The following is a 27,075-nucleotide window of genomic DNA, read 5'->3' on the forward strand; positions in this document are numbered from 1 at the left end:
ATATTTTAGCAAGGAAGAGATGAGACTTAGAACTTTAATTTCTACATTCATATCTAAAATAAGAATAAAAGCTAAAGTTTAAAAAGTGTATCTTGCCATTCACTTTAGGCACCGTCTATTTGCTGCACAGGACAGCAAGGACAAGGCTCCTTATTGGCTGCAGGCTTATGGCAGAGTGAGGTCTTCTAGACATCCTCTATTATAGAGATAGCTGTGGTAGCAGAGTTGCACTGTCATCCAATAATGAAATGTGTTGCCACAGATGTTATAATTTCGGGTATCAACATACTCCCTTGCCCTTTCATTGAGTTTTGCCAACATAATGCAAACGTGTAACTCTAGACTGTGTCACGTATGCAATAAAAATGGTCATTTTTTTTCTTAAAAATTAAAGTGTCTTCAAAAAGAAACAGAATAGGCAGTGAAACCAGCCGATTTGAACACCTATTAAAAGAGTAGCTAATCGACTAATGTTATTTTCCCCTCATTGTATAACCTACCTAGTAAAAAGTCAAGTCATGTTTAGCCGAAAATACTAAAACCTATCCAACAACATGAACAAAAAAAAACAACAAGGACAAACCTAAAAACACCCAAAGACGCTATTTAAACGACTTTAGATAAATATCATTCATATCTTTACCTTGGTGTAAAAAGTAAAGTCCTTCGAGCCCGCGGCGCTGACCGCAGAGGAGGCACTTTCCCAACCAAAACACGACCGCTCATTTGTGACCTTTAATTGGAGATCACAACTTCCTTGAATTATCCGTAATGTGTGCGTGTGTCCGGAGATTCAAATTCATGTCCTCCCCGAGCTGAGACTACCTTTTTTTTTTCCTCTCTCTCTCTCTCTCTCTCTCTCTCTCTCTCTCCCCCATTCAGTGAGCAGAAAGAAAAGAGCAGTGCGCTGCTGGACAGGCAACACCCCCCTCTCATAAAAAAAAAAAAAAAAGGAGAGAAAGAAAGAAAAAAGGGAGGCAGGGATGACTTAGACCAGAGAGACCCCGATGCTCCTCAGAGAAATGATGGCCAATGGCTGTCGGACTGCAGTAACCATGGTAACACCCGATTCTCTCCTGGGTGACACTTTGTAACCATAATCAATTAAGGGTAAATTGATAGTTAATAGTTTATAATGTTTGCTAATTATTTGTAATGCTATAATTTATGTGATGTTAACAGTTTATTGTTTCACACATTATAGGCTAACATTTAACACACTAGGCTATATAAAGTGTTTGTTAATGATTACCAAATGATTTGTAAACCTTTAAATAGACCATTTATAAAACATCTATAAACCTGACATAGCCTACATACATGGACCTGATATTCTTTCATCTGTTTCCATACAATTGGACCAGTTTTTGCAACCAGTGTGAGTACACACTGTTGGCCGTTTACAATCCAGGTTAAAGGCACTTCTGCATTGGTTTTGCTTTTGAAACCAAGAGGCGACATGCAGTTTGTCCACCACTTACAGTTAATGGACACATACTGGAAACTAAAAGTCAGGATTCAAGATTTCTTAATCCTCTGCAGATTTGATTACCCTTCAAAATCCCTCTTCTATGGGTTAAAAAAAACTTCACAGGAGCGGCAATATTCTACTGGACCTTAAACGGTTGAGTGAGGATGGACTTCTGCAGGCCTATGGTTTAACATTAGATAGTAACCCAAAAAAAGTACTGGGGGAAAAAAGACAGATGTAAAAACAATAAATGCCAGCTGCTTAGGATTCCAGTGTTGCTCAGTGTCTGCAGTGGACAAGTTTTCCAGATTCATTTATAAATTAGTGGACATGCAGATATTAATGTTGCCAATATTTAGGCTGTTTAGAGTGATGTGACACAGCTTAAACTCAACAGATTATTTGAAATATAAATTAGTCTTACTGATTTGTTTAAAACCCTGAAAATGACTTGCTTTAGAAATCAATAGGTGGACAAAAGATCTGATACTTAAACGCATAAACCTTTAGGACTCAGACTCTCTTTCACTTCAAAGTGATTAAATGTCCTTAAAAATAAAACGTGTTCCCCCCATCATTCATTATCCTCTTGGGTCCGGGCTGGAAAAACTCAGTCCAAGGTATAAGACCTGAATCACTGCGAGTGTAACCACAAACCCACAGATGACACGAGGACCTCCAGTGAGGCCTGTGCAGCCTTGGAAAAGCTCCCTCCCCCTCTCATTAGCGGTGGAGCAGTCTCTGTAAACGACAGCGGGAGGTAAAGGCTCTTTGGGGCCGAGGACATCCCACACCCTGTCCACATCTTAGACCAAATCAGTGTTCTGTAAATCCATGGACTCATTTGAGTTCAATACACAGTTGCATCAGATTGTAAATTAAGAAAATGACATAAAACTGAGCAGATTTGTTCATGCAGGAGAAATCGTGAGATCACATCAGGCTTTTCAACAGTTCAAATTTCAAAACAAGAACAAACTGACCTTTAGTTTTGATGTTCTGACATTTTGTGGCTATTTGAGTTTTTCCAAATCAGACCACATTTTGAAACCTAAACACGAAGTCAGCTTTAGGAGAATTCAAACTGCCTGTCAGTGATGTTAAACAGCTGTTTTGCTGTAAGTGTGTGTACCAAGACACCAGACAGACAGGCATTCCCTGAAATATCTTCACACAGAATGAGATGTTTGATAAAAGGTTGTTGCGTCTGCCGCTGTCTCTTCATATCGTCTCTCCGATCATCATCTGAAGCACGCTAATCTGCTTGTTGTTCTTCTTGTTTTGCTCACCAAAAAATCATAAAATATTTGTGTTTAAAAACCTGTTGCTTGCTTCAAATCTCTATCTTCTAACGGCGAAATGAACTCTTGCACTTTTCTCTTTGTGGAATGAACACTGTTGAAAATTGTTTACAAAAAGGACTGAAAAAGGGTCCATGTTGCTAACCTCTCCTGTTTATCTCAGCCTGGCCAAAGAGCTGCTAAACAAGACTGAAGTCGTGTTTGCACTGTATAGAAACAGCTGTCCTGCTCTGATAACCAAACAGCTCGTGTCGGAAACATCCTCTGCGTGTTTGCTTAGGTGGAAGGCCATTGAGCGTTCCTGACACAAACTGTAATTTGGGTATTTATAAATTGTTTAAATTCAAGGTTTAAACCCATCTGTCAGAGGTCGTATCAACACGAGGACCTGAGCTTGCCTTCCCTGAGAAACTGTTTCCATGATCGGACCTTTTCTGAGTGGCTTTCGATCGACCTTGGCCGTCTGCCTCGGGTGCAGGAAACTGAGCTCCTCTTCTGAATCAGAACAGATGAAGACGAAAAACCTGCAATCATGATATATCTTAAAAATTCTTCTTATTAGCTGCTTTACTTGGTGGTAGACTGTGTATCACATGAGACATTAATGTGACCTCACAGTTGTTGAAAATTCCAATACTTTGATACTTTATGATACGTGTTTTAAAATTATGTTATTTTAATGATTGACACTATCAGAGAGAGAGAGAGAGAGAGAGAGAGAGAGAGAGAGAGAGCGAGCGCATTGTGTAGTTTGAACAGATACATCGGCAACGTTTCGGTAACAAAAATCTTTCAGTGTAAAAGAGTTTGCCTTCATTTTTGGTCATTAAAAACAAGAAATGACCCAATATTTAGTGCCTAGGTCTTGTAGTTTTGTTTCCATGGGATTGAAGAAGTCCTTTTTTTTAATTAGAATCGTATCAGAGTTTAAAAATCTTATATCATCGCAAAAAACACTCATGACGCACCTTTTCTCCAAACCTTGGTTTGTGTCTACTAAATCTAGAAAGAGTGCTGCTGCTTGTCTTGACCAGGACACTTGAACATGAGATTCTTAATTTCAACAAGGCTTTCCTGATTATTAGATTTAAATAAATAGCTTTCCAAATTCAAAGTAAACACTTTGATCAAAACATATTTCATGATCACACGTTTCCGTGTGTTGCGTTGTCCTTGTCATGATTATATTTATCATGCTTAATCGGTTGACAAAAAAGATCCCTAAAAGTAAAACATTCAAATGGCAAGGTAGTATCTAATTTACACTGATTATTATTATTGACAGTTAAAGATAAAAATGGTTATTTGATTATCTCTGAAAACCTCAACCTACTGAACAATCACATCCATGAGGGTGTGAGTGTTGTGAACCAGTAATGGTCTCTGCTCCTCGTGCAGCTCTTCCAAAGATTCCTTAACCTTGCTGTAGGGATTTGCTCCCATTCAATCAGCAGAGCGTCGCTGAGGTTTGGCTCTGACGTTGACTGATAAGGCCTGGCTCTTTTAAACCCTGTTGTTCCTGGTCATCCCGAAGGTGCTGAATAAGACTGAGGTCAGGAGTCTGCACGCACGACATTTAAGTCTTTAAAACACAAGCTATTTCTTTGTGGTTCCCCTCTTGCAACATGCCTGTTGCTTGCCAAACAGTGAGCCCTCATTCATCTGTGCTGTTAATCTCACATGTTTTGATGGTTTTCTTCTTCTACAGCAAGAACACGTAAGAATCAGCATAAACAGTTATTTGTTGATGTAAGTGCATTTAATCAGAATATCTTTACATTAAAAGTTTCACTTGTCTTCTGAAACTTAAATCATATGCAATAACTTTTGCACTAAACAATGAGGCTCACTTTCGCTGGTTAGACATTAAATGAACTTAAACAGTACTAAGCTGTAATTGGATTGTGCCAAATAGTGATGCTGCATCCATTTGTGGAAACAGTGGATTAACTTGTAAATAATTGTAAATCAACTGTTTATAAGGTTTTTTTAAGTGATGTAAATCTTCCAACCCCTTAAATAATAATGCCTCATCCCCTTATAAAGGATTTACAAATAGTTCATAATGAAGTAATACCAGTAACAATGCACGCTGGATGATTATGAACCGTGTTGCTTTTCTTGTTTCCATGTGCTGTTATGACAAAGGTTGTCCAGCAGGAGGCACAATGAGTTAAAAAGCTGTTCCTTCTATTGCTACAGTTCAATGTCCATGCTCTGCATCAGAAGTGGCAGAGTCTGGCATTTAGAAAGAACAATAGTACTTCAGTGGTTTTGAAAACCCTTTGATGCAGAGACAGAGCCCACATTCCTCTACTCTGTATTCAATTCAATATAACAATATGGGAAATGACTTCAGAAAGACAGCCACAATGGCAAACACTGTGTTTAGATATATCTGTTTATGTTTTTTGAATTAGAGGCATTTTAAGATAAAACAGCCAGCTGTGTTTCGCTTCTGGTGCTCATCTCTGATCTTCCCGGTGCCTAATTTGATCTGTATTGAGCTTGACCTTAGCGAGGCAGAAAGGAGTGGGCTGCAGTGACATTTCAGCGTAGAGTAAATGGGTCTGAGATGCATCAGTGAATGCGTCTGGCGCTGTAGCTGGCAAATCCCATCTCTACAGATTCTCAGAAAATGGACTTGTCTGATTATTGGACTGGAAAATTAATAAATATTCTCCATCAACCTCAGACAGGAAACTTCCCCCACAAATGTAGACTCAGTAGCTGATGGACACTTTATCCTGAGAGCCAAAGTCTCATGCAGCTCTACTTGTACAGCGTGATAGTTACTCTGCTGTTTGACTACTACTAAGATGTATTGTTTCATGACAATGTTTCAGGATATGTTTTGTTTTCTGCTTAGCTTTCGGTTTTAAATAGTGTTGATTTTGTCGATTTTATAGTCATATTTGATAAAGTAGTTGCTACCTTGCTAATAAAATATTGTCCTTGAGATTACTTTTTTCTCAGCTCGATTGATATCAATCAAGGTTGGCAAATATTGATTTCAATTGGTCACTGAATGGTGTGCTACAAAATGCTTTGCAACCTATAACGTGGTTTGGAAGTTAGCACATGCTAGGTTTGTAGAGTTGGCCCTAGTTGTTCTGAAATTTATGAATGAAATCCTGATGACTGACAGTACTTCTACAGAGCTAAACTCCACATGTGAACGCCCAACACTTCCTGCCAAAAATAGATCATCAACAGTCCAAACTAAACTCTAGCATCCACAAAAAATAGACAAATCAACTCATGCAACCATCATTTCTTGACGCAAAGAGAACACCAACACTGGGTATAAGCAGCTGATGAGCTGTTACTGTTTCATGTGATTGATTCAATTAACCCAATCTGACTTCAAACCAAATGACATATATTATTTACAAAGATGCTTATTCACAAGGCTTTTCAATCAATCAATTTTTACTGTATAGCACCAATTTATAACAAAAGTTATTATCTCAAAACACTTAAAAAGAAGAGGTATAGACTGTACTTTAGTGGAGCTCAGTGTGTCAGGTCCTTCTGCGGTCTAAGCCTATAGCAGCATAACTAGCGACTGTTCCAAGCCGGGGGCCAGCCGTGACTAAAAGCCTTATCAAAAGGTTTTTTTTATTTTTATTTTACTCTTTCAAGTGAAGAGGGTGTCTGCCTCCCGGACCCTGACTGTTGGGTGATTCCAAGAGCGTCCTGATAACCGAAGGCTCTACCTCCCATAGTGTGGATTTTATTTCCAGTGTAATTAAAATCTGAGTTTAAACTGACTCGTTTTGCTGTCTGCGTAAAGCAAACTCAGTGTCTTCACCAAGTTGAAGCAGGGCCAAAAAATAAAGCATGCAGTAGATTATAAACTAATCTGAACCAGCCATATCTAAAGCAGATACTCTACAAACAAGCGTAATGAACAATGAGGAATCACAGCTATAACAGCTACCACATGATTCACTTTTTTTTAATAAGAAAGGGATCCAAAACAGTATCACATTTTCCACCTGGGGCTGAGCATGATGCACTGCTGGAGTCAAAACTGCACACACAGACGACCACACGCAGACATGATATAGGGGTGATTCATGCTCCCTGGGGTGCTGCTGTAATGCTTCATTACACATGGCTGGTGAGGAGGTGGAGGCATGTTTGGTGCATGAGGATCCAGTATTTAAGTGACCCTTGGTGGGGAAGGAGCGCGTCATATTGACCCCAGATGTGTTGAGCTGCTGACTGTGGGAACCAGTCTGTACTGTAAGAGTGGCTGATAGAGCACATTCTTATTTGTTTTCCTTTTTAAACCAATTTAAATATGAACTCAGCTTGAATGAAAGCCTTTTAAATGGACTTTTCTATGACTTCACGTGAGTGTTTTGTGGTGTGTGTGGTATTCATAGGCAAGAAAACAACATCTCTTCTTAAAGAGCCACAGCCCATAAAGTGCTGACCCTGAGTTGTTTGCCTCACTAAACTGTAATTCAAGCAGTGCCTGCAGAGAACCAGAGCAAAGAGGCCAGAGCCCATTTTTTTTGTGTGTGCAGATGGGTTAAAGTGGGTCAGAAAATGTATAAGGCTTCAATAGTTTGGTAAGCACTCGGTGAAAATATATAGAAAAGGTCCAACCAGGGCAGGAAAGGGAAATTGAATGGCCCACGGCACAGATCGAGGATCAGATGACTGCAGCAGCAAACTCCTCTGTGCATTACAGAATGGGTTTGTCGATACACAGAGTTTCCATGAGTGAGGAAGTGAAGTAGTCCAATATTTAGGGAGAAATAAACACTCACTTTCATGGTCAACATGCCAAGCTTTAAACAGATCCATCACCAGCATGGGCAAGGCTTTATTGTGGTTACCATTGAAATGATATTACCAGGGGAGCAAAACAAGCCTACAGCCTACTTACCTACAATAAACCGTATCAAAGAAAGCTTTGACATTCATTCAGTGTTAGAGCGATATAAGCAATGGCAATAAACACTTCATAAAAGTCAGATTGTGTTGCAATAAATAAAAGTATTTTGTATGTAAACAGGCTCTCACTCAGCATGTGTAACATGTACCTATGTGTTGGGTATAAGGATCATGCTTTCAAACAATTTTGATGCAGTCATATGAACATTACACTAGCTATCAGGTCTACCTTTAGATTAACAATTATCTATGTATGTATTTGCAGGATGGGTTCAGGAGGAAAGATGCTCCATATGCAGATAGACTGCATTAACATGCATCCCATATCGTTATCGCAATTTTGAACAATATTATCGCACATTGCATTTTTTTCTCGACTTTATCTTGCTGGCCTCATTGAATTGATTAAGTTTTCTTTCTCTTTTTGGGTCAGTTGTACACTTATCCTTACCAAATTTATGAATAAATTAGAAACAGAGCACTAAAGTTTCATCAATTAATTAATTAAAATCCAACTAAAGTCCAAACAGTTCCTAATCTATCAGTAGTTTCTGTTATTTTTTAAGTAACAGAACTAAAACATTAGCCGGCTACAGCTGCTTAAAGTCAAAGATTTGCTGATTTGTTTCATTTTGTAGTAAAAAAAGAGTCGAAGGATTTTAGACTGGTTGGCCAAAGCAAAAATGTTATATATTTTGGGCTTTGGCAAATTGTGATGAGCATCTTTCTAAACTGTCTCACATTTTATACACAAAAAAAACATCCATTAATATTCTGTAGATGAATTGCTAACAGAAATAATAGTTATTTCAGTCCTAGAAAAAACAGTTGTCCACAACTAGTACTGCAGTAAATCCTGACAGTACAAGGATGCAAATAGAAGCTGAAACAATAGCTTTATAGGCAGACAGCTCCTCCCACACAACGGCAATTAAAAAGCAATCTAATTTAATGGTTAGCATGCTGTTGACACACCAGTCTCTCTCTCTTTCGCTCTGCACTTTCTGTTAATCTATATCTGTCTAACATCGTCATCCTCTGTGCATCTGTCTTTCTCTCCATCTCACACACACGCGTGCGCACACAATCTCTCAAAAACACACACAAACAAACACACACGTTCAGCAGCTAACAAACTGACACAGCCTCATCAGTGGGTCAGTGGAAGACGGTTGCCATGGCAGCACATCCCGAGCCATGGTGCCGCATGATCAGAGGTGTGATGCTGCTGTACCAGCCTCCTCTCTCTCTCTTTCTGTCTCTCTCTCTCTCTCTCTGCATTTCTGTCTGTATGCTCGCTGCTCTACAGAGACCCAAGAATGGTTCAGTCCAGTTTCCCCGGATGTCCTCATAATCGCCCCAAACGCTCTGTTACCATGAAGTGAAAGGACAAGCTATTCTCTTTAACCTGTCCTGCATTATGTATTTTCCTACAGCATGTGATCTGCAGGGCTTACATCAAGGCTGATGTCATGTGTGAAGCTATGAACAACATATGGCTTCATTGTCAAATGTAACAAAGAAGAATAACACATCTAAGGTCATAAACATATATAATTAATCTGCACTGTAAAATAAATGTGTGCCTCTCTATACTATATACATTACAACTAAATGAATACACTAATCTCCCTGCACCTTATTGTTAATAGAACATATCTTTTTAACTAAATAAGGGATCAAATGATTGCTTTATGAATGCAAACTATGAACTGACTCTGTATCCATTCAGCAGTTTCCACAATTTCTCAACAAGACGATAAGCAACAAAAACCTCTGATGAATCTACTGAACACGACCCGGCAAAGCACCAAACAGCAGATGGACAACGACATGATTAGCTTGTAAACATATAGAAATTCACAGAATAACTTAGCCAGATTTCTCCCTCAGGAAAAAATCATCATGCTGGTCCTGTAATGCAATGTTGCTGTGTCGGATGGATGTGGACACCTGCATCAGCATAAATACAGTATGGCTATATAACTCATATTCTTAAGCTGACCCGAAGCCCAAAGTGACATCAAATGTTTTATGGCACACATGCAAAATTCACTTTTCACTTCTGTTCTTTGGGCACAAAAGGGCAAATTAAATATTCCAATGAGACTGCAATGCAAGTTCTGATCTTTGCATCATGTTGAGTGCACCTTAGATCAACTCTGACCAGCAGAGTCACAGTCTCAGATATAGGGTAGAAAAAGGCCTTCACCTGCTTTTAAAAGTGTGAACATATATTAACTGTGAAGGAGTAACAGCAACAGTAAAACAGTAAGTCTCAGTATTGTAGTGTTCCAGGTTTTATGAGGGTGATGAAGGACACAGGAGTGTGGCAAGACTTCAGCTTCCTATAAAACACTCAAGTCATCAAAGATCTTTATTGCAGCTAAGAGCCTTTTTCTGCTTCTCTCCTTAAGTAGCTCAGCGGTCGAAGCCAAACCAAATGCCCAAATATATCCTCTTGTTTTGTTGAATTCTTCCAGTTCATGGTTTTGAAACGGATGATCTGCCAAGATTATTGTACATTGCTGTGTCAGAGACAGCGATGATGTTGAGGCAGACTGGCCTCCTGTGAAAACAACATGTTCTGTTACAAACATTAGGCCTGTTTTTTTACCCATCGACGAAAGGGCATTATGGAAAAAACAAGTAGTGTCCTAGTGGACATCTGTATTAGTCATAAAAAGCCATCCTGTGCTTACATATAATACAGTTGAGTGCCTGCAAAATATCAACCATGATTAGCTGGAGACCACAAAAGTGACACAAAGTGCTGAACTGTAGTCATAATTTAGAGACCAGATATGGAAAAACTAACCAGACAACAGCAGAATAAAGTGATTACTGCTCTACTCATAGACCAGGGCTTTAAATATGGCGTGCAGTGGGGTGAAATCATATGAGCGATGGTTGAAGTCTGCCAATATGGTGTGAAAAATGCAACCACAGGAAGCAGTTATGATTGTGGGTGTGGTCAAGTTTAAAAACAGAAACCATCCCCAACACTCCTGACGCATGAAACGCAGACAAACACAAAGCGGGAGAAGTCGAAGTGTTTGTGACAAAGTGTTGAAATGAAATGAGCTAAATTATTTTATATAAACTAGTGAAGTTCTTTGTAAAGCTTTTTTTGCCTTCTTGGGTGACTCAGAGGCAGTGGATTTTATGGTGAAGTTTGTATAAGTATTTAATCAGGAAATAAATGAATTGCATGGTCTGTTTCTGACAAATATCTTTCTATATGACAAACCTGCACAATGAAAACCCTCAACCTCTACCAGAACTATAACACAGGTAAGTAATACTTCCAAAATATTTTGCAGCTTTGCATCAACAATGTCACAGGGTGCTGCTTATGGGTCACTTAAACTCATTGTCAATGGCCTGCGTTTGGCTCTCTAATCAACAAAATTTCCAACAGCATCCAGCCACTTTCAGGATACACGCTCTTACAAACTACCAACCAGTTGTAAAGGGTGAATAGACTTGAGTTTGTGCTTTTACCCCACAGGCCACACCTACCCATTCAAACCCATTAACACGTTGATGGCACAGCAATGTAAAGTGACTGTCAGCATTAACTCATCCCATTCATTCATGTGATGCTGCCGAAGCAGCGGGATCAACTTCGGGAAAGTGTCTTGCCCAAAGACCCATCGGACATGTTGCTGCAGGAGCTGGGGATCCAGACTTTCCAGTTGAGAGACGACAGACTCTAGCAACTGAGCCACAGCTGCCCCTTGGTTTTTCACCAAACAGAAAGACTAGTTGAACAGTTCATTAAAACATTAACTTCGCTGTGGGTCAGGACATTCCATTTAACTCTCCCAACACATATTTGAGAGGACTTTGCACCTTTAAGGAGGATCATTAAACCTCAGTCATGATGGACTTACAGAGGGTCAGTTGTTGATGCGTGATACCATGAAATGGTAATATTATTGTAAGTTTTTATAAGCTCACTTTGGTTTGTCTGCCAACTAGTGGTCGAAAAGGATTTTTATAGTTACATGCCTGCTGGACCTTTTAAGGGCTTGTTACTTAAATGTTGACGATAATTTTATGAAGGTGATCATGCAGTAAGTCAGGGCCAGTTTCAGGTTTTTTTAATCTTTTCTCAATAAACATTTCTCTTCAAGAGGCAAAACAAGTTAAAATTCAGCTTCAGACTGGTTTTGTCTCATTTCTGTATTATGGCTCAAACTTATACTTTCAAAAATAGAGATTCATAACAGATCATTTATCCCATTTTCCATGAGAAATATAATAAGGCATATTAATTAATAATAAGAGGCTTCTTTACTATTTTCCTTCTTTAACTGGGACAAACCAGATTCTCATTAGGCGGTGTTGCTCCAGAGCAGCGACTTTCCCTCTCTGGTTGAAAGAAGGAGCTCATGGGGAGATTTAGGATGTTTGTGTCCTCAGATTATTGATGAGGCAGACACACAGGCACACTGATTACTGTCATTGAGTGCACATTTAGCCTCGAAACAGACAGTACTGTCTGCTGTGGGTAATCAATACCCAATACACATCAAGCAAATGTTGAAATGCTGAAAAACATTCATTCCGTCCCAATATTCAGATATGTGTATTTTTCTAGATTGTTTTCAGGGTTACATATATGCTCTTATTATACATTAGAAAAATCACTATGTTATATTGACTGACAGGAGTCTGACTCAACTGTTCAGATATAGGTCATGCTTTTAGGGCTAATGTCAGATCAATGAATGTATGAAATGTAGAACTGAAGCATCAGTGAAAGGGAAAACAAATTCCACCTCTTCATACAGTCGATTATCAGCCGGTTGCCATGGTTACGCAGGAGGAGCTGATCTATTTTCAAGAGCTGGTAGTTAATGGCTCTCCACGAGCTGAGCTGTGAGGGTCTGTGACGGGGGATGTACAGTAGAAATGCTAATGCAGCCCAGAAATTCAAAGAGGAAACTGTAAGAAGAAAATCAGAGCCTGTGCTGCTGCTGCGCCTTCTTCATAAACTGGATTAGCTTGTTATCTACACATCCAAAGGTTGTTGGTGTATTTATGAGGCTGGATTAATTCGGGATATAAAACCCAGCAGGATCCCAGTACTACTGCTGAAAAATCAAAGAAACTTTCCATTAAACCAATGCAAACACAGACCAGCAAATCAAACTGGTTTCCACCACCAAACATAGCATGCATCCTACTCAAGGTCAGAGAGAAAATAGCACCCAGTATTTCCCAATCTTGGTGTATTTTGGCAGCCATTTAAGCCCATACTTTCTGTCTTGATAACACATTGGCGAATATGCATGTGAATACTCAAACAGTCCCAATTAGCAAGGTGTAAGTGGTAAAAAATCTCCCGCAGGGATCAAGTGTCATCTTGTACAAATGTTATAGGACAGTTGACATTGATGGCCTCACACTGAGTATGATGCGGCATTTTTTCAAACACGGTTATGTAAAATGATCAGCATCCTCGTTGCCTGTGGTGCACAGCAGAGGCGAGCCCCCCCACGCTCACCTCTCACATAAATTTGAATCACTGCAGTTGAACTGATGCAGCGAGGGAGAGGACAACACAGAGGGCAGATTTAAATGGATTTTGAGTGGATGTTACTGAGGAATATGACATAATCCCTGTTTAATCCTAATTTTATCAGGGGTTTTTCTGTGTGATCTTTTTCACCTCCCTCCAAACAAAAACACTTTTACACATGGAGCTAGTTGTCCATTCGTGCTCATCCTTCTCAGTTTCACGTAAATCATGCCTTGATGTGATTCAACGAGACTCCAAGTTCTACAGTAGAAGAATTAACCTACTTCCATTTTACACTCTTCCCCTCTTGCTCTAATTTGTGCTCATCCAAAATGTGCCTCATCTCTTCCTCGTCTCCTTGCCGCAAATGTAGTAAGAACGTGACCTGGCAAGCAGGGCCTGCTGAACGCTCCAGAGGCTGAGCTTAATTCCCACTGCATGTGCAGCGGAGATAAAGCTGCTAAACCACACTAGAGAACTGTCCTGGATTCCTTTGCTCCCTCAATCTGACTCTCACTGTCAACTGACAACTTGGGAGACTGAATTAGGTAAAGACACGCAAAGGATGAGAGAGGAGGGAGGTGAAGGAAAAGGTCAGGAAGTAGAGAAAGGAAGAGAATATGTTAGAGTAGAAGAAGAGAAAAAAAAGATGAAAAGAGGGCAGTACAAGAAAAAGAAAAAGCAAAAGAAGTAGCAGGTAACAAAGATAGAATAGCAGAACATGAAGGAGAAGGAGAAGAACAAGAGGTACTGTAAATGCACAAGGAGAAGAAGAAGAACATCTAGTGATAAACACCAGAAGACACAGGAAATAGACAAAAAATAAAATAAAGGCACACGCAGAAGAAGCAACAGGGGACAGGAAGTCCAAAAAGATGACTAAAGGGCACAGGAAAAAGAGGAAGGATTCCAACAAACTCACAGAGTAGGAGCAGAAGAAGAAGAAAATAGAGCACTCAAGCTGGGAAGAAGAAGAAGGACAAGAGGATAGCAAAGAGTAACAGGAGGGTGATAAGGAAGGCTAACAAGGAGAAGGAGAAGCTGAAGAAGACGAGACAACCAAGAGGCAAAATAAGAGGTCTAAACACAAGACGAAACGGCAGAGAAAGATATAAGAGAAAAAGCAGGACAAGACGAAGTAGAAGAATGTGAGAAAGTTTCACACCTCTGCTTTCATTTATTGGTTTCGTACTTGTTGACATTCTTTTTCATGGATTACAGAGGCCGTGAACTTAAACCATTTGGACCTGAGTGAACATTTATTCTGTAACCAAGTGGACACCTGAAGGCTCCTTAGATTCCCTCTAAACTTCAGAAAGCATTCTCTCACAGTCAGTAATCCCCGTCAATGTCAACGGCACTGTGAGAAATCCTTAAAGAGTAAGACAGAGTAGTGCATCTGGACAAACTGCTGATGAAAGCTCTTTGATAGGCCTGCCAGGTCCAAAACATCAGATTCCAGCTTAAAAAGCAGAAAACCATGATGTCGGCATGAAAAGTTTCCTTCATGAGAGTTTGTGCGCCTCAGTTGAATGCTAAAATGTTACAATCTTTGCACTCAAGGTATTGAAATGCAGCAATGTCTGACAAGTACGACAGGAGGCCAATTAGCTTAATGAGACCTCATTTAAATGGAATCTGACAACCACTCTCGACTGATCTCACAGCCACAATTGGTTCATGGTTTTCATGGTAACAAGAGCTTCAAACCCTTGCTTGTGTTCAGATATTCTTACCCATTAGCCAGGTTATCATCGTCATCGTCTGGCAGGCTCTTTCCAAGAAGGTCGCTGTCACTCAGGTAACCAGACTTGAGCTCCGTGTCGTCCAACCCTTCGATTAGCTCAATGCGTGACGTGCTGTTGAGGCGGCTGGAGCAACGAGCTGGCATGGTATTGGCTGTGTACTGGGTACCAGTCTTACTCCCCTGGTATCCTACGCCTGTGGAGGACGGGGCGTCACCAGCTTGGAGACGAGGGCTGGACTGCCCATGGCGCCAGGAGAGTGGGGACGAGCGGTTGGACATGCTGGAAATGCTGCGAGCGTTGGTCTCGTCGCTGTCATAGCCCACATTACTGCTGTCCAAACAGCTAAAGACACATGAAGGAAGGGGTCAATGAGTGGTACGTTTATCTTCTAGAGACATTTAGCCGACAGTCTTGACTAGAATGATCCACAGATTCAGTATTTCAAAGCATAAGATGAGACCAAGCAAAGAATCCAAAGTGTCATTGAGTTGCTGTTGACCCAGATACAGAGTATTTCTGTGTCGTATTGTCTTCAGGGACAAAAGCTAGAAATGTGGACAAAGATAAGAATGACCTGATTTCTCCGTCTTAACATACCACACAGCATCAGTCTGTCTCTCTTTGTAATCCATCTACATTAACCAAGGACCTTCCTTTTCAAGAAATTCTGTCAATAAAGTAAAACGCTCAGCTCGCTCTATTATTCTGTGCCTGTTGAGTATATCAAAGTTTTTCAATTCATTCCTGGAAGTGGGTCAGGGTTAGAAATGCCCTCCAAATGGCTTTGAGCGTCTTCTGTGTCTGTCAATTACATAACTGCATGAACCAACTCACTCGAATAAATATTGCAATAGCTTCGACCATGGGAGTATTTTTATCCGTCGCTGATGGATAATTTATCAGTATGGAGGCGGGTTCCGGTGCCAGTTCAGTCCAGAAACTGACAGACTGAGAGTTTCAACTTTTGTCAGTGAGTCATGTAGTAGCTTGTTTGAAAGAAATCTGAACGAATGGAAAAAATAATAAAACATCCAGAACATAACTATTTATTTGCTGGGTTAACTAGTGTCAATAGGCAAGATTTTACTGGTATGATGAGTGATGACAATCACTTGAACTCATCACATGCATGTATGGTCAGTCATTGATTTACCTGATGGGTTGATTTAATATTGTATCACTTGAGTTAAAATGGTTTTAAGAGCATTTATTAGCAGTATGAACAAACACTTCAACCCAGAGGCGCCACCACACATTTAGGGCCACATGTTAGACTTCTTGACTTTAACGCTTATGATCAGTCTGTTACCATTACTTTGCTGTTCAATCGAATAAAACACATGGTTACCATATACCATTAATATTGGGACTGTAGCCATATGTCTGCATTAGCTGTCGTTGTGATGTGTTTATCTCTATCCATCTTTTTCCTTTTGCATCACAACTTCCAAGCCCAACACAGTCTCAGCAGAAGGCTGTCCCAACAGGTCTGGGCTACTCAAGGTCCTTCCCTTCAAAATTAATGTTTTCCTCCATTATTGCCCATCCCTTTTGATCATGGTGAATTCATGTTGGGTCTCTGTAAATCGGGCTTGACTGATAAACATAGAAAAACATTGTCAATATTGAAAAATAATATATAAATGATGTTCTAATATTTTTTGGGTCACTGTTGGTCAGGGGCTCTTAAAAATTTAACTTTCTTTCCTCCCATATGACGCATACATCATAGTACTGTATTCCACTACAACAAGAAAAAAAAGAGGCTGGGTTAGCTCAACAGCTGGATTAAAGCTAAAACCAACCATCAATATTTCAGACTTGCATTTTTAGACTTTTAATTTTATGTACTAACAAATTGTTGATAATATTTAACAAATGCAACCTTGTCCTCAAACACATCTTACTGTTGAATTTCTTGTAAAAATGCAGCCGCTGTTTCATAAAACATAAGACTTTAAAGCTGCCTTAGTTCATGTCTGGCCAGTAGGTGGCAGAAAAAAACTCAACACATAACATAGAGATACACAACATTTGACTAGCTCATAAAGTTTGGGCTAATCTGTTAGCAACCACACTCAGCAGACATAGATTTAGATGACTGTTGGTTTGAAGACACGTGTGTCTACCTAATCTATAAAGCCAAGGTTGATATTATATTGGCCCTGAGCTTGTTTTGCAGAATCTTTAAATTGCTGATCTTTACAAACCTGCTCATCTAGTAAGACGATGAGCCATTTTATGATAAGATGTTAGCTCATAGTCATTTTTTGAGGGTAATAAGAGCAGTTTTGACTCACCTACACTGTTAACTTGGATTGTAAAAAATAAAAGTGAGCTTAAACATCCACAGAATAAAATGTTTTTGAGCTCTAGATCTTTTCCATGTGTAACCGTTTAAAATTACAGAGGAAATGAAATGTGTGAAAATAAAGTACCCACTAATGCTAGTAATGTAAGCAATCTTACTCGGGATATTCTTACCACCCTTTTATGTCCAAATAAAATAAATACCTATTCCCCAGCAGTGACTTATTTTCTTGTGGTTGTTGCAACATATTTACGCCCACGGCCTTTTGCCAATAGAGCTGAACAGAGATTCCTCGCATGATGTCATGACCATGAAGCAGAGACGGGCTATTTAAGACGAATAGGAGCCAGATGTTAAACAGGTGGCACCACTCCAAGCATCCACAGCACAACTGTTTGCAGATAATTGTGCAATGCCAACAAGCGATCCATTGCTTTTCACGAGAGTGTGTTTCAGATTCTGCCAAAGTTTTATGATCAAAACTTGCACTGTATTTAAGTCTGTATATGATGTGTATGAGATAATGTATTGGGATGTAATACAACAATTTAAAAGCAGATGACTCACCTATGGCTGAGTTGGGAGCCCCGCAGGCTCGACATTGTGTCCTCCAAATTCTGACGAAGGTCAAGCACATTCTGCACGGTCCGTTTCCTCTGTGACTCGGGGTCTGTGGGTCAACCATGCAGAAAAAAAAAACACGTCATAAAACATTAAGTGTCAAAATACAGCAAAGATCGAGGCTATTGATGTACTGCGGCATGTTTTTGTGTTTTAACAGAATTCATGCATGCACACAGACAGATTGCCCAAACATGCTTGTGGTCCTGGCTTGCTTTATTTGTGTCTAAATTGTTGAGACAGGTGTCATCCTTGTAGGCACAGAGCCAACGTATGTTCACATCATTAGGCAGACAAATTTCACTGCATGGGCTCTCTCACCATGGTAACCACTACTCTACCCCCCCTTATGCACTAACATGCTACATCCCGAACATGAAATACTGAAAGGTTTTCTGTAATTTAGACTGCCCGACATGAGACAGTATTCTAACATTCATATACCACACCAGGATCTCTTTTAGTTCGCTTTATTGGGCTTAATCTTTCAGTTAAATTGAGCATCATTGCGGAGTCGTTCAGTTAGAACTGTAAGGCTAACAATTAGTTAAACTGTAGCCAGAAGCATTTCCCTAAGGGTCGTCTTTTTCTAACAAAGCTGCATGCATTGGTCAAGTGTGGCGTCAGCGGGTCATGACCATGTCAAATCAATGTTACAGTTTATTAAAAAGTGTTGTTTGGTTAGCTGAAACAGATGAGAGAAACACCCCTGTCTGAAAAAAAAGAAAAGGGTGATGGGGTTTTCCTCCTCGGTGTGAAAGAAGAAACCCTGTGGGAGAGTGGGAGATGATCATGCAAAGCATTAGGTGGTGTAGCTGGAGAAGAGGCGAGGGTGTCAGGGGAGCTCATGTCAAATAATGTGCAGCTCTAATCAAAGCTTTGAAGTAATAAAGCAGAGTGTAGAGGGTGTGAATTGAAAGCTTCAGGATGACACATTTAAATATATATTAAAAACGTTTCAAACACATTTCGCCAAATGTTTAATTAAAAAGAGTCAATTAGGATTACTGTAATAACTCAATATTAGATCATTTTACAAATAAAGTGCTAACATTAACTGTTACATGATTTAGTCGATGAGAGCTCAATAACATGAGACATTGACCTGATCTGATATATTATGTCGATAGGAACTTTTCTCACGTCAACTACGATTATTAAGCTTCTTTGAGGACAAATTTAATCAACTTGACTTAAATTTAAAGAATATGAATTATAGTTTGATGTCTGTGGTGGTGAAGATTTATTGACAATGTAGCTGCTACCATCACAATTTGTTTGGGCGGTTCCTTGGTGGCAAACACGTGAAAAACATTATGATATGACATTTGACTTTAAAGCAGGGGCGGAGCCAGTGGGTGACCCTAGAAATCTAACTGGCCACCCTAGCAGCCACCCCAAAATCCTTTACAATGATTGGCTATTTGCCTTGTCAGAGGCGGAACTTATGTTAAAATCAACTGTTTGGGCTGTGTTACAACAGGTTGTGAGAAGTTCCTTTACATTTTCATAATATCAGTGTGTCACATTTCCTTTTGTTAATACTTTAAATTGTGACATACATCTTCTTTTTCCTCCTTGAAGAATTCAGCTAAAATATTTTAAATATTATATTGTTGTGTCACTGTAGAGCTAAAACAATGTGCACAGGTTTAAAACATCTGTTTGTTAGTAGTAAACTTAGATATGATTAGTGGAGATGATAATGGAAAATGGATGATGTCTGTGCATATGTGGGTGCTTGCGTGCATGCTTGCACCCTTCAATCTCTAGCCCCCCCAACCCCACCCCCCTGCAAAAACAAAGATCTTGCTCCATCACAGCTCACAGTATCTTCATTAGATATGCTTTAAAAACATATTTGCTGAGGCAGACTAAACAGATTTTTTAAGAAACTGGATTTCCTCAGAAATACAATTCAATCCAAATGTGCAATTAAATCTCAAGGGGTTCATTGATTTGAAAATTTCCAGAAAAATGTTGCCAAAGCATCAAATACAATCAATCCAAAAATGTGTACAGCGCATGTTAACATTATTACAAAGCTTCCCTGTGAGCCCAAAGGGACATGAAGTTTAGTTTTTTTGACCGTTTGAAAAGGGAAACTTAATATCATGTTTACATCATTTCAAGGCCAACACACTTATTCCCAACACTTGTTTCCTGATGTTTTTGGACCTCAAGAATAGAGACATATTTAAGGTCAAATAATACATATTAAGTCACATCACAGCTACATTAAAAAAAAAAAAAAACTTCTAACTCAGCACTTCTGCTCATTTTGTTTGGATTAGATTCTGGAAATGTACTCAAAAAATGAATCCTGTATGTCCAGTACACACATCACATCTGTTTTAAGTATATCCTACATGCATTTTGCCCTGTGTTCCTGTGCAATGACTGACAGTTCTCTGGCACTCTGCAATGCAGTGATGTCTACTATACAAGAGAGGGAAAACTCGGATAGAATACTGAAGCAGATGTGAATCAGGAAAGCCCCATGAATGATGCAACACGGGAAGTGCCCTATATTGAAAGAGTGCAGAGGCAAACTCAAGTACTCAAAACTGATTCCAAAATGTTTTGAAAAGCCCAGAAGATTACAAACATGCTACATTTACAGGTTCTTCATGTTGAGTTAACTGATTGTCAGAAGAGAATATTGTCCATTTCAACTGTCTTTAACAAACAGGACGACCGCTGAGATGACTGACACCATATCTCTGTTTTATATCAGGCCTGTTTCTTTTCATCAAACTTCTTAAAAAATCTGAGGTAATTGGCAGTTAAAAAAAAGGCGGTTGCCTCACAGCACAAAAACAAGTGACGCTTTTCTTCTGCCTCTAATAGACCTCGACCTCGAGATTTTTACTTTGAAAAAGGCGGCTGAATGAGTGAAAGGAAGGGATAATAATTGAGCCGTTCATTAGAAAGGAGACACTCAAAGTGATGACACAGTGATGTGTTAAGTGGCTGATCACTGTTTGAGTGATAGATGTTCACGCACAGTGACCATCTATCACTTACTGGTTAAAATAATCCAGAATCTATTTTTGACAAAAATCATCCATTACGGTTATATTAGGGTTAAGAGTTATGCAAACTTAGTGGTGTGGCTGACCCAACACACAGGTAGGTACATTGTAGCCATCCTCCAGGTGGCTAAAGGGCCGCCTTTATCTAACTCTTTTCTTGGTTAACCATAAATTCCTTTTAGGCTTAATCTCGATTTCCTCCCAACACCAGGACTTACTTTACGTTTACTGGAAAGTGATTGAGTGCACGAGGCTGCAAAGGGCTCAAAATGGTTTAATACCAATGGGACAGCACTATGTTACTTCTCTGTAACCATGATAGCAAGATGTCATGTGACATGAGGTATTTTTATTTTACATTTTTTATTTTACCTACTCACAGCCACCTGGCGCTAATAAAAAGTTCTTACTTAATATACTGTATATGTAGCTTTCTTCATTGTGGGATAAATAAAGGTTTATCTTATATATAAAAGGACTAATATGATCTCTGTCTCTCATTTTTGTTAACAGACTTGGAGTAGAGTTCTGAATTAGCTGTAGTTATCAGATATACTTTTTAAGTAGACTGTAAATAGAGCGTGGTTTCACCTTCCTGCTTATTAACCATCTTTCTCTTTTTCCGTCTTATGGCGTTTGTTTACCTTTCCATTTTTGCGGGCTTCCCCTGGGAATCATATGTTTCACAACACTATGCCATGAACTCTGGGTAATGCGTTCTCGCTAAATTTGCAGATATTCCCATTTACGGACAAAGTGCATAAAGGTCTCAAAGAGTCAGCGAGAGATCCCTCACGCACTTGACGAGTCGACAGTGGGACAGCCCTAAGCCCTCACAGACTTAACGAGAATGCGCATCAAAATCATTAAGTATGTGAGGGTAGACATCGAGTTTGGGCCTTAACTCTAAATCTTTGCCTGTTGCTAGTTTGACCGTAAGTACGTTTTGGACTGAATTTCCATTATGGCGACCGCCATCGTTCATTTTTAAACTCCAGTTCAGAAACATTGGGTAATGTCTCTAAGATTACATCCATGTTTTATACTGTCTGTGGTTTTAACACCAATGTAAAGTACATTGAGTTTACCTGTAATATAATGCACTTTATAAAATGTTCAAGGGAGGAAAATGTATATTGAAAAACCCAATAATGTTGTTATCCTTGTGTTCCTTCTGGGACATTTTTACCTTTGGGAAATGCTCCTTTCTTACAGCAGCTTAGCTTAAACCCATGCAGTTTGACTGATAAAGTCACATGGAGTCAGGATCTCACAGTTTTATGCCTCTTCCTGCTGATGCTTCACATTTAATTACCTGAAACTTTATCCACTGTTGTCTTATTAGAGGCGCAGTCTTCTGTTCTGAATCTAAACAGATTGAGATCTGTGTTTTCTACCCTGCTTGTTCGTTTGCGCTCTATGACACATCAGCAGACAAAAGCGCAGACAAAAAGTGACAAAAAGATACCTTCTTGAAACACAAACTCCGGGGGAAGCCGTGACTTGTTTTGCCCTCCAGTGTTGACAGGGTTCGACTTCCATTTGTGTCTTAATTAGACTGTTAGAAAAATGTTAGCTCTACCTGTACTGTACCTTTAAGACTCAACATCCTGTGACCCTTGCATGCCCGAATAGCTTTAAATAATGTCATCTATGACCAGCACTTCAACCTTATGCCTCTCCACTGCCCCACTTTGATTCCACATAGCTGAAGGCCGTTGCTTCGTTTGATGTCTTGCATGACGGATCACATGCAATTGCGGTAAAATGAGCTTTGCTCATCCCCTTGTTGTCTCGGAGAGTCTTTTCCAGGAGCACTGCTGTCTGCACTGCTCTAATCTGCTGCTTTCTTCACAAATATGTCCTCATGACCTCGAATCTGATTGTCATACTGCATTCATCATGTTGAAAATACTCTGAAGCAACAGTTCTGAGGTTAGTCTCTTTTAATGTATTACTCTGCAGACAGGTCAAACTCTGTGTGAAGAAGAGTTGCAATCATTATGCTTGATGAATAATCCAAAAAATGAAGCATGAAGATATGATTTTAGCTAGATGTGAATCAAAGTTTTTAATTTGTTGTGCGTCTGCCGCCCTCTCTTATGATAAGGCAGCTGTATGCTGTGTTCCAGCGCTGTATGACAGCATTGTTGCATAAACTGACATGGCCAGTTTAAGCAATGAGTCTGTTAACTAAGTTCACCATCCTTCATGTCATACGCGTAAACAAAGAGACCCTCTGTGGTCAGAAATAAAAGCATGCTTTCAGAGAGCTCATAATGAGAGATGCTTCGGAAGCAGAGCAGTGTAAAGCTGGCTTTGAATATTCTGCCGACTACGAATAAAAAGATCTATATACAGTAACAAGCATGTCCACTGTGCATCACAGTACAGTAGTAGGACACAGGGAGCTGATGGAGTAACAAGTATTGAATAAGATCCAGACTTCTACACATGAAACAGTGTTCAGAAAGAGCAGCAATGAATGCATTTATATTACTACGATTACTTAAATTAAAGAAATATGTTTTATCTAGCTGATCAAAATCATTCAATCATGAATTAATCATAATTCCAACCATGGCTTTATCAACTTCTGTGAATGTTTTTCCCCCTCATGACCATAAAACAGATGTCAAAGGCTCACATGGGATCATCCTCCAAAATATTTAGAGATAGTCTTTCCTATCTTGTCGATCACTTTCAGTCAATAATCCGTGAGGCATTAGTTTTAAACCCCTTGAGTGTGTCCTGTTTCCAGTTCAATGCAGATTTTTCTTTAATGGGCAAAAAGCACTTGACTGGTGTCAAAGGCCCGCATGGGATTATCATCTTAAATGATGCTAAATAATTCATGAAGACAATAAACTCCCTTTTTTTGCGAAAATAATGACCTTTAATTGATTTGGAAACATCTTTGAGGTCAAAGCGTTCCACTGATGTATCAGCTCAGATGATTTGCTGCATTTTTTTTTTATGTAAATAGGTTAATGAAGCAGATGTGGGTGTGGTGCCAAATTCTACAGAGATTTTTGAACATTTGGGTCCTAGTGTCAAACAAAACTGTGTAGAAACCCTCTAGAGGTGGCAGACCCCTGTTCATCATATACTTGTTATTCTTAGTAATGTGACTAATGTGATGCCTATATATCATAATGAGGCATGGATATCAGATTTAATCACCACAGATGTGTCATTAAGATGCAACAGAGAACATGCTCTCCTGATGGAAGTGGAGCAATGGAACAACAAATAATAATCGATGGTGCATGAATTGGTCGCTGATGACATGCTTGAACCAGAATTGTCAATGACAACATTTCAGGAATTCAAATTCATGATGAAGATGTCAATGAGTGAGAAAATTACACTCTTAGAATACAGTTATTTAAATTAGAAACATCTTGAACTAAAAGTGGTATCAGGAACATAAACGATGGCATTTCATTTCACACCTTTGCAGTTTTATGCATTTAAAAAAAATAGGCATGTTAAGTCTCTAGGAAATTATTTCTCCACCCAAAAGCTACTCAAATCTCCTATAGATTAAATGTCTGGAGATTAAAACAGCTAAAACTAAGATTTCAAGTCTTAAGAGGAAAAGCCAATAGAAAAGCTGGATCTGAATTGTATAGCATCCACATTTTGGATGACATTTGATACCTTGTCCTCCAACAGATTAGATGACACCTGTCATTTAACATATCCTTTGATATGCAAAAAACAAGATCAATTTATCTGAGTCATAATCCCCATCATTTGATCAATGCATTTGTTCTTCAGCCAGCCCTTCTGATTGATAAACCTGACCTACACCTCTGGGGAGAAAGCCATTTTCTCTGCCATTTGCACCGTCGTAGTACACAGGGTGTGAACCATCTGTCAATGCTCTACAGATGAATGGAGCTGGGAGGAGGCTAAATATGTGTCTGAGTGCTTAAAATGAATCCAATATGGCATGCCTTCTTCCCATCTCTCTTTTTTTTTTTTTTTTTTTTTTTGGAAGCAAGCAGCGGATGGACCCCTCGGGTGAAACGGCACATGTTGCAGTAAACGAGAGCTTTACAAAAGGGGATCAGTCTGCCGCTAATAATCCCCGAACCCTAAGGCTTTTTCATGCAATCAACCGGCAATGCTACAATAGGAGGCAAGCATATTTCACACAATCAATGGCACCAAGCCCCAAACACCTGAGTTACACGCCAGAGGAAGAAGAACAATAGAGCACCAGTATAGCTTTGGTGTTGGTGTGAAGAAAATACTAGTATAAAGGATTAATCAATAAAATAAATAAGAAGCAGGGTATGCTGTCAATTCAAAACAAGGATGTATTTGGGTTTTTCTTAATCGGAAGGAGCAAAATATGTATATTCTGCAGCATCAAGCAGGTGCCGTGTGGTGGCTGAATCGAAGGGGGCGTGCTGCCGACTTTGAGAAATTGTAACAGAGGGGCGTTTGGTTTGTAGCACATGGCCGCCACACATACTGAAGTGGTATCAAGACCGGCTCTGCTGTACTCACCCAGCATCTGGCTAAAGAGAAGCTGCTCCAGATCGCCCAGCACAGTCACCACCAGCTCTGGGTCCACCTTCAGGAAGGGCTTGTCTCCCCCTTCCTCCCCCTGGCCTTTGGATCCAGACTCTGCTCCTGCACACTGCTTCTTAGCATTAGCCTTCGCCTTGCTGGAGAGGATTTCGTCGTCTGACTTCCCGTCCTCAGGTGCCTTGCTCAGGGGCTTTACCTCGGCATAAGGACCACGAGGTATTCGGCTCTGCTTGCTCAGGGCAGAGGGGGCAGCCAGAGGGCTGAAGGGCTTGGGTTTGCCCTGGAACAGCGAATGTTCCGATTTGGAAAGGTTTCGAGAGAGAGGCGCACCCCCACCGGCGCTGCTGCCACCCCCTGCTGTCTTTGGCTTGCCCATCTTAACCTGCCCCGCTCCAGGCTTGGACATGTCATCGCACCACTTGGGTTCATAAAGGTGCAACTTCTTCTCTGCATCAGTGAGTACAGCCAAGTTTGTCATGGACCTCTGCTTGCGGAGACTGGAGGATACTGGTATCCTGCCATCAGAACTACCAGCCCGGTAAACCTTCAGTTCACCTCGTGGTGTGCTCTGGGGCACTCCAGACTTGGCCCTCTTAGCTGCCATACCAACTCCTTTGCCATCTGCTTGGCCGTATGCCTTTGTGCTATCCGTCCGGTCCATCTTCAAATCTCCTTCTCAGCCTTTCACAGTATTTCCAAGCATTCCTCCTTCATGAGACCATAGGAAAAAGAATCAGCAGGGGAGGGAACCGGCTTCCTTATCAAATCTTTTTCCTTGTGCAAGAAGCAACAGAAAATGCTTCCTTTAAGGCAATCCTGCAGCCTTCTTTTTCTTCTTCTTCTCCTGCTCTTCCTCTTCTCCTCCTGACACGCTGCTGCAGCTGCAGCTGTTGCAGTGCTGCCCAGGCACTCCCTTTCTCTCCTTTCCTCCGTTTTTCCACACTCCTCCCTTCAGCGCTACCTCCTGCCGCTGAACCGCGCAGCAGCGGAATGACAGTGGCGGCAGACGCAACAACGCTCCCTCCCTCCTTCCCTCCCCCTGCTTTCTGCTGCCTCTCCCTCGCCTCCGTCTTCCCTCCCATCCTCCCTCCTCCTCCTCCTCCTCTTCCTTCCCCCGTTTTTTCCTTCATTTAAAGATGATTTGCCTGGTCTAAGCAGAATATATTAAATGCAAGAGGGCGATGTGAACTGATCATCTTTGGCTATCGAAACTGGGCACCATTCTCCTGTAACACACCATGTTTTCCCACCACCTCCTCCGTTTCCTTTGTTCTTCCCCTCCCCCTCCCTCACCTCCAGTGTTGCCTGTTCAATACAGTCAACATGATGCATGATTTGTGATGTTAGTGGGAGTGTTATTAATGAGAACGGGCACACATTTAGGTATGTAATCACAGACCTCAGCATAAAATGTCATCACTATCTGCACAATGCAACAACTGGAGCATCCAGATTATCTCTTGATCCTGTCTGAGCTTGCTTACGATATCAATTCCAGATTAAAAGATGGATAAATCATATGCTCAAAATCAGCCGTGTGTTCTCCAGCTATAAATAGACACCATCAGAACCATCAGATAAATGACATACATGTATAAATGT

The 27,075-nt window shown here is 40.2% G+C and overlaps 1 protein-coding gene across 9 annotated transcripts in view; it reads right to left on the reverse strand.

Annotated features, from left to right (window-relative positions):
- The window catches only part of nav1b (neuron navigator 1b), a 60,536-nt gene that overhangs the window by 25,922 nt on the left and 7,539 nt on the right, over positions 1-27,075 (reverse strand). For 4 of the 9 annotated variants that reach the window (XM_065955137.1, XM_065955135.1, XM_065955142.1 and 1 more), the window contains exons 3-4: positions 17,840-17,942; positions 14,950-15,303 (exon numbers count right to left, since the gene is read on the reverse strand). In XM_065955137.1, coding sequence (XP_065811209.1) covers positions 14,950-15,303; positions 17,840-17,942 — 457 coding nt within the window. Of the gene's footprint in view, positions 1-643; positions 815-14,949; positions 15,304-17,839; positions 17,943-25,449; positions 26,454-27,075 lie in introns of those variants that run through there. The other 5 variants (XM_065955143.1, XM_065955139.1, XM_065955138.1 and 2 more) reach the window with 4 other exon arrangements.

This window comes from Labrus bergylta, chromosome 5 (assembly GCF_963930695.1).
Source record: "Labrus bergylta chromosome 5, fLabBer1.1, whole genome shotgun sequence".
NCBI classification, from domain to species: Eukaryota; Metazoa; Chordata; class Actinopteri; order Labriformes; family Labridae; genus Labrus; species Labrus bergylta.